This window comes from Danio aesculapii, chromosome 11 (assembly GCF_903798145.1).
Source record: "Danio aesculapii chromosome 11, fDanAes4.1, whole genome shotgun sequence".
NCBI lineage: Eukaryota > Metazoa > Chordata > Actinopteri > Cypriniformes > Danionidae > Danio > Danio aesculapii.
In genome coordinates, this window is record NC_079445.1 from 41,840,502 (window position 1) to 41,850,066 (window position 9,565).

Consider the following 9,565-nt stretch of genomic DNA (forward strand, 5'->3'; position numbering starts at 1 on the left):
ATTCATATTTGGGTGAAGTATCCCTTTTAATGTTTATTTTTCATATTTGTATTTATCATAATTTTCATTTTAGTAATTTCTGCTACTTCTTTATTTAACTCCCAAGTTTTTGGTCATGTCATATTGGCTAAAGCACTTTATTTAAATAACTCTTGTTGTAAATTGCTAAACAGAACAATCTGATTCAGTTTGTATAATAAATTCTACGTCAGCTACTCTGCTTACAGCTCATCCATAAAACACCACCATTGGACACACCAATGGCAAATTTATACCAAGCTATACATAACTTTCCCAACCCTCATTAAACATTAGAAATTGCTTTGTACTCAAACTGAATCATATCTTTTCAAACAGCAATCAGATTCACTATATCTACAATCTTATAGCTTGAACTTTTTTTTAACAATCTAAAGTCACTGTAATATCTTTAAAAATATATACTAGCAACAATCACAGCACGAAGCAAAATCTGAATTGATCGAAACAAGACACACAGTCCTCTATAAATCATTGGCTTGGCTCATAACTCTTTTTATTACCTTTGCATTTCATGAGCTTACCTCAGAATTTAAGCTCTCTGACAAATATTAAATATGATTTAATACCAGTACATGGGTGTATAGTTAAGATACATCAGCACATCGCTTGCTGTGAAGGAGTTTCGCAATTGTGTGCAAACATTTATAGGTTTTGATCAGTTGACCTGAGATGAAACGAGGAAGAATGTGTGTTTTGAATATCAGTACGAGTTGCTCAGGTTAAATCATTCATTAATTTCTTTTTGCTAGTCGATCATTTGTCTTCAGTGATGAACGAGGACTGGATAAAGTGAGTTTGCAATGGTTTAATGATTACATAATTCACTTTCAGTTGCCTTTTGAGTTCTATAGAATTATTTAACAAAGAAACTTTCATCAAGCAGTGTCTACATGTCTGAAGTTTAACTTGCTGATGTTCATAGTCAAAAAAACGACATCTTCGTTTAGAAAAAAATACAGAAATACAATGTACATTATAACTACTGAGATGCAACAACAACAACAAAAATCATGAACACTTGATTTTGCATCAACAGTTCTTCTTTTGGGTTCACTGCTCCACCTCCTCCTGACTGTCTGTTTTAACTTCTGCTCTTGAAGCTGCTTTCTTTCGCCGCTCTGCTTCAGTTATTGTCATCGGATGCAAAGGGAAAAATCAGCCAATCCTACTCAGAGAAAACAAGGATCAGTGTGATACTTAAAGCTATTTAAAGATATTTAAAACTTAACTTAAAAAAAAATTGGCTTATTTTACAACTCCCAGCCGATCTCTGGGTCTGGCGGGAGTACTTCTAGAGCGTGCTCACACTAGGTACAGTTGCATTGAACTGTGCCGAAGTGTGCTCATCCCCTCTCCCCCGACGCTCTGCACTCACACTGCATTTTGCCTTCGGAGCCTGAGCACGCTTATGGCATCGATGATGCGACTGTTCAGTTTAACAAGAAGACTAGCGCTCTCGCTCAGCACAGTGGACATTACTTTAGTTATATTATTTTAGACTTTTGGGATGCAGTGACATGCAGTCAAATATTTTGCAGAACAGATCCACAACTTCTGATGCTCATAAATTATCATAAAAGTCCTTGTGCTGCAGGTATTAGGAGGTTTGCTGAAAGTGCAGATGACGTGCAGAGAGGGGTTTGTATTTTTAATAAACTAGGACAGTTCGTGTTCATTGAAAAGTAAGAATGATTAATAAATGCATATAAAAACAGTACCTTAAAAATGACGTTGTGTCTTCAGTTTCACTCTCAGGCACACTTTGCATTCTCACTATAAGCGTACCGCGCCAAAGCCCAACCAAACTGCGCTGTGGCACAGCTCTTCTAACCGGGACAGGGCCGTCCAACTGAACTGTGCCTGGGCCCGAATCGGAGCACTCACTTGTCAAACGAACCGGGAAATGCGCCCATGCATGGTTCGGATAGCATAGTGTGAGTGCACCCTTAGCTTAGCATAGATCATTGAATCGGATAATGACCATTAGCATCTCGCTCATAAATAAAAAAAAAGAGTTTTGATAACTCCCTATTTAAAGCCTGACTCTTCAATTCAATTATTTATATAGCGATTTTTACAATAATTGTTTGAAAGCAGCTTCACAAAAGGTGCACATTATTGGATTACAATCAAATATAAATTATTATATATAAACTCTTCTGTAGTTAATCATGTACTAAGACCAACAGAAAATGAAAAGTGGATATTTCTAGGCTGACCAACCTTCAACATGACTGAAGTTGGTTGGTTGGCTATATTAATAAAAGTTAGCTGATTTTCAACCACTCTGTAATATCATCGCACCTGCTGCAGCCATAGTACCACAGTAAAGTTCCTTGATTAATACGCTAGAATGAGAATATAGTTCCTATCCATATCACCCTAGAAAAGAGCAACTTTTTACTTTCCATCTGTCTTCGTATACGATGTAACTACAGAAGAGTCAAGCTTTAATAGGAAAAAATAACAAAACAATTTTGGTCAATTTTGAACGAGATGCTAATGGTCTAATCTGATTCAGTGATTTATGCTAAGTGGTCCTGTCAGACCCAGAGACTGGCTTGGATACTGTCAAAATGGTTAACTGTTTAACTCTAGTGCCATTGTAAAATTAGCCTATTGCCAGTAAGTGAAATGACAGACCCAGAGATTGGCTGAATAAAATTAAAATTGGTAACTGTTTAACTCCTAGTCGGACTGTAAAATTAGCCTATTGCCTGTTAGTGAGATGTTAATGGTCTAATCGGATTCAGTGATTTATGTTAAGCTAAGATAAAAGTGGCCCCGCCAGACTCAGTGATTGGCTAAATGGAATGAAAACTGGTAACTGTTTAACTCTAGTGGCATTGTAAAATTAGCCTATTGTAAGTGAGATGCTAATGGTCTAATCTGATTTAGTGATTTATGCTAAGCTAAGCTAAAAGTGGTCCCTCCAGACCCAGTGATTGGCTAAATAGAATGAAAATTGATAACTGTTTAACTCTAGTGGCATTGTAAAATTAGCCTTTTGTATGTGAGATCCTAATGGTCTAATTAGATTCAGTGATTTATGCTAAGCTAAGATAAAAATGGCCCTGCCAGACCCAGAGATTGGCTGAATAGAATCAAATTTGGTAAATGTTTAACTCTAGTGAAATTGTAAAATTAGCCTATTGCTTATAAGTGAAATGCTAATGGTTTAATCTGATTCAATGATTTATGCTAAGCTAAGCTAAAAGTGGTCCTGCCAGACCCAGAGATTGGCTGAATGGAATTAAAATTGGTAACTTTTTAACTCTAGTGTCTAGACTCTAGTCTAGAATTAGCCAATTGACAGAAATCGTTTCTTTAAGGTATGTGGTTAAAAAGATATTTGATTTACTATATCCACCGTAGAAAATCATAACCTTTTTGCTACCTTAGGAATGGCACTCACCCAGAAGTTTGGCCACTGGTTTTGTCGTATGGGCCCCGCATGCAATCCAATGCTTGATTCTTTCATAATTGAAAGCGACAAGTTTTTCATTGTGTACATTTGGGAGTGGGTCATATGAGCCCACCTGCTCGAGGTATTTGCCATCTCTCGCTCGTTTATTATAAGCAGCTACAATACGGTAGAAAGGTCTGTTAGTGACCCCTCCTAAAGCCAGCCTGATGACCACATGCCCACCGTGGTACTTCTTAAGCAGGAAAGATGCTGTTGAGACAAAGATATAATGCAAGTTTTCACATGTGCAGTGTCACAAGCATGAGGCTTTAAGTCATTTTGAGTCTCTTATTTAATTAATGCAATTTAGAATATGGGGTCTATACCAGAGTGCGATTTACAGGGGGGTTTAGGGGGGGGTCTGACCCCCTCCTAATTAACACTTGATCCCCCCCTGAAGGAAATCCAAACAATATGTGGGGGGGGGGGGGTTCTTTAATAGTTAATAAATAGTTTGCTCTCATCTGTATCTTAAATAATATTAATAATTAAAATAGGTAACTTTAATATACTTATGACTACCCCTATAATGGTTCATGTACCATTGTGAATGCATGCTTGCGCCAAAAATATTAATTCATCGTTTGGAACCGGCTAACCGTCAGACAGTGTAGGTGTTCACAAAACATATTTCTTAAAAAAAAATCGTTTGTAGGTGTCTGTAAAACTAGATGCAGTGCATTTTATTATACACTGGCTCGCACATGGAAGTTAAACAGTAAAATAAACAAAATATGTGCAGTCTTAGTCATCCATTAATAGGTGCAGGAAAACAAACCTCTCACTGTTTATTTATTATCACAAATGTCACTGAGAACCACTCAATGGGCCGGTTTCAGTAAGGAGGTTCAACCAACTCTGAGTTTAAACTTGAACTCTGAGTTGATTTACAGAGAGATTAAAACTCAGAGTTTTCGGTTTCAGAATAGCGGATCTGTGTTGGGTCAATCAACTTTGAGTGGACCAACTCAGGATTAAGCGCGCACACCACAACTAAAAAGGCATTATCAATGGAGCGCAGATATTACGAGTGACCATGGCAACATCTTAAAAAAGAGATCAGCATTTGTTTCTCCATGAACTTGATGTGCTCATGCAAAGTTATAGCAAATATGACCCTATATTTTAAAAAGCAACACCACTGCATCAGGGAAACAGAGACAGTTAGCGTGGAAAACAACTGCTCAAGTTAATGTGTAACTTTACATTTAAAGTATTTTTAAGTGTATTGTTTTTATTAAGTATAATTAAATAAGTAATGTTATGTGACGTTTATTTTTTTTTATACACATTCCCACTTTTATACACGTTTTAATAGATTTAAAAGTGCACTTGTGTGTGTGTCTGCCTTTTTTATTGATCAAGTGATAGAGGTGATATGACATTTATGAATGCAAGCAGAACAGTAGTTGTTAGAAAAAGTAATAAACCCATAATAGTTACAGTACATGTCTCTGTTGAAGGTCAGTGAATAAGATTTTAAAAAGAACAAGCCATTCTTGTACGTGACTTTGTTCTTTGTGTGACTGAAATGTAGACAATAACTATTTTCCATCCAATATATTAATTAAATTTATGTGCAAAACTGGAATAACGCATAAAAGACATGCGAATAAAGCAGCGTTTCCATGCAACGAGTTAAAGAGAACAAAATCGTCACTTCCTGATTAAACGGGTGGCAAATAGTAAAACAGAATTTACTGCGGTAGAAGAAGCTGCATCAATCTTTTCTTTATTTAATAAATGTACTTGCACCTCAGAAGACAATGCTGACACACAATGAACGTGTGGTGGCGTTTGAAGCCATGAGACACGGAGAACAGACGCTCTTGACATGCTCAAGACGCTCTGGAGGTCATTAATAATATAATAACATCAATACTGAACGGTTAAGGCGTTTTAGAATGAATGACCAAAACAACATTTCAGATGTGTTACAGTGTGCTCAGCCTGCTGGTTTGTCCATTCACACACATTTTTCATCATCATTTGATCATCTTAAAACAAACCTTTTTTAATGCACATACTGGAATTTGTTCAGTAAAAGTGTTCCCATCGCAGTTTAGGCCCATCTCTTCTATCGAATAAAAGTTTATCCTGCTCAGTTATGCGCATGTTTTTTTATGCGTATTTTTTAAAAGTTATGTGCATCATGACATTTCCATCAATTGTTTTTATGCGCATCTCCAAAATGAGCATTAAAGTAGGTGGGTGGAAACGTAAGGCTATGGCGAGAAATACCGCTTTGTCTTTAAAAAGAGGGAGGAGACAGACAGAAACTCTGAGTTTAGAGAATAAACCTGCTCCTGACCAGGTTAGGTTCACAGAGTAGATTACCACGGTAAATGACTATGAGTTAAGATACCTCTTTTTCAGAAACAGGCTTGACCTACCCTGCTTTCTCGAGTTTAACAAACCTACCATTTTGAAATGGAAAACCCAGAGTTTCTCTCATTTCAGGGTTTAAAATACTCTGTTTTCACTTAACCTCCTTTCTGAAAGGGCCCAATATCCCCCAAAACACTGAAAACATAATAACAAGTTTGATTAAATAAATAAGATGTAATTTAATTAAATATATGAATTTGGTTCACTGAGGTATATTACCGAACATATGATATACTCTCCCACCAATCGTCAATGTAATTCACACCCTGGGTCTAAACATGAGATGAGTCTTATCTTAACTTAAGATTTAGGAAACATGCAAAATGAGCTTTATTGAACAACTTAAATAGAGACATATTGCATCAAGAATACTTACATAAATGGACCATTTTGACAGATTCTCTGTTGACAATAAAAAATGTGTTAGTAAATAAAAAAAATAATTAATATAATACCATATGTGATAAGCTTTTTAAATTAGATTTCACATATTTATAGTGTAATATTTATAGTATTTAATATGACATCCCACATTTAAAAATACTATAACAACTTAAATACAAGTGTTTTTGAACCATACTGTAGTAAAGTGTGTGTATTAATCTGTTGTGGTTTTTCTATATTTTCTAAAAACTAAATTATACTACATTATTTATTTCAATGTATCAGTTCACTAGTTAACACCACTTAATGCTGTAGCATTCATTAACAAAGAGTTGTAGAAACTGTAATAATATATTGGCCTAAAGTTTAACTACTGTACTACAGTATGGAATAACATTTTACTATAGTATGGATGAAAATTTCAATAACGGAGTATTTTTCATGTGGGATGAAGGCACGGAGCAGCGGTAAAACGCATTTACCTACTTAAAAAAACACATACCTTATAAATTCGGTAACTGCATGTAGAATTGTTAGGAAATACAAGTATAATGTTTTGTAGAATCGCTCAAACGAAACAAATTACATAAAGAAAGTCAACAACATGACATTCGCATGGGCGCCGACATGTTTGTCCACCCACCGAACCGGAAGCGCAATTGTTGATACTACTATGGTGAAGGCTTTGCTCACGAATATTAAGCACGTTGCGTCAGTACGTTCTTGTATCCTCCGCTGCGTCAACAACAGACGTAATACCTCAATTTCAGTCACTAGGTGGCGGTTTTGTTCTACGAAAATCTGTTTTGTGTTTTAAAGACCTCAACAGTAAGTCGTTCATTTATTCTGACGTACGCCACATTATTTATTTATCTACGTTATCAACAACTAAAACATCAAACTAGCATGGAGATTCTAAGCTAGTGTTTATGATGACATTACATTTTTTACTTTTAGCAAATCAATGTTTTGTAAATGCTACTATAATTAAGCATACAAGGCAGTTAAGCAAGTGAAGAAATGAATAAACAGTGAAAAGACAGATGCCTCACAGTGCTGGGATGCAGGGCAAGCCAAATGCATCATCTATGGTGGATCAGCAGAGAAAGTTGAGCTGAAAACTCCCATTCTCTTCACTTTGCGGCTGATGCTCTTGTGAAGATCTCATGCTCCTGTGGACCATAAGACAAGCTTTTACAGCCATAATCATCCATGACTGTCCTGTCGAGCTTGTTCAGATGATCAGATAACACGGCAGAAAAAATAGAAGTCCTTACTTAAGGACAAGGTCCGTTTAAAACAACAAGCAAGGACAAGATCTTGATATTCCCTATTACAGCTAGGTATTATTTGTATATGACTTGATTATTCTACTTTTAAACAGTTAATAGATAATGAAACCACAGAAGAGACAGAAATGTGTCAGTTTTTGGAAATTTAGATTTATAAATCACCTAAAAGCTGTATAATATTGTATTTCCATTGATAAATTGCTGGTTTGATTAGCACAGTATTTAGTCGAGATACCGAAAATATTTGAAAATCTGGAACCTGAAGGTTAAAAAAACCTAGATATTAAAAAAAATATATATCTTAATATTGAGAAAAAATGTAAGGTTGTGCAAATTAAATTATTTAACAATGCACATTACTAATCCGAAATTGAGTTTTGATGTATACAGTATATTTCTATGCAATTATCTCTCCATATTGCAATGGAAATATTATTTTAGGTGATGTATGCATTATTTCTGCAGCTTTTAGATTATTTAAATGTCTCAGTTTCCAAAAACAGACAGATTCTGTCTCTCCTGGGGACCCATAATCGATTTAGAGTAACTTAAGTCATTTACAAATCACCTGAAAGCTGTATAAATAATATTTCCATTGATATATTGCGTATTTGAATAGCACAGTATTTGGCAGAGATACAAATATTTGAAAATCTGCATCCCAAGGGTTAACAAAAACTAAATATTGAGAAAATGGCCTTTAAAGTTGTGCAAATTAAGTTTTAACAATGCACATTACTTAACAAAAAATAGTTTTGATAATACAGTATATGCTAATATCTTTCCATATTGCAATGGAAATGTTATGAATACAGCTTTGAGGTGATTTTATACAGTTTACAGGTGATTTATACATCTCAGTTTCCAAAAACAGACACATTTCTGTCTCTCATGGGGTCTCATTATCGATTAATTTAAGAGCAACTTAAATGCCATTGCCAAATATTATGTTATTCAAAACAGCAATTTATCAGAGATACAAATATTTGAGAATCTGGATCCAGAGTGTTAAAACTAATCTAAATAATAAGAAAATGGCTTTTAAAGTTGTGCAAATTAAATTTTTAGCAATGCACATTTCTAATCAAAAATTGAGTTTTGATATATTTACAGTTGATATTTCTTCGCAAATATCTTTCCTTATTGCAATGGAAATATTATGAATACAGCTTTGAGGTGATTTATACAGTTTACAGGTGATTTAAACATCTCAGACACATTCTGTCTCTCCTGGGGTCTCATCATTGATTAACTGTTTAAGAGTAACTTAAGTCATTTACAAATCACCTGAAAGCTGTATAAATAACATTCCCATTGATCTGTTGCTTGTTTGAATAGCACGACATTTGGCAGGGATACAAATATTTGAAAATATGCATCCCAAGGGTTAACATAAACTAAATATTGAGAAAATGGCCTTTAAATTTGTGCATATTAGGTTTTTAACAATGCACATTACTAATCAGAAATTGAGTTTTGATATATTATTACAGTATATGTCTATGCAAATATCTTTCCATATTGAATGATAAGATTCTACAGCTTTCAGGGATTTCTACATTATTTCTACAGCTTTCAGGTGATTTTCTACATTATTTCAGAATCAGAAAGAGCTTTATTGCCAGGTATGTTCACACATACGAGGAATTTGTTTTCGTGACAGAGCTTCAACAGTGCAACAGAATTACAGAGACAGGACAAAACAAATAATAAATATATTTAAAAAAATACAAGTAGTGAATGCAAATATACAGCTTGACAAGTGTGTGTACAGGTATTTACTATATACAATTTTAGATGAGCAGCTGTTATGTGCAAATTGGCCTGTAAAGTGTGTGTTAAATAAGTGTATATGTGTATAAAAGTGTATGGCAAGTAGTGATGTTGGTTACACACAATTATTATCATCAAGTGTTCATGAGATGGATTGCTGAGGGAAGAAACTGTTTCTGTGTCGGGCTGTTCTGGTGCGCAGTGCTCTGTAGCGTTGACC

General features: G+C 34.9%; 1 protein-coding gene across 1 annotated transcript; it reads right to left on the reverse strand.

Annotated features, from left to right (window-relative positions):
• Positions 1 to 832: 832 nt before the first annotated feature.
• mrps16 (mitochondrial ribosomal protein S16) lies at positions 833 to 6,947 on the reverse strand. The gene is given in 4 exon segments (XM_056467792.1): positions 833 to 1,207; positions 3,454 to 3,718; positions 6,273 to 6,298; positions 6,783 to 6,947. Coding segments are annotated over 3 exon segments (393 nt in total). The 5' UTR covers positions 6,286 to 6,298; positions 6,783 to 6,947; the 3' UTR covers positions 833 to 1,092.
• Between the last annotated feature and the right edge of the window lie 2,618 nt (positions 6,948 to 9,565).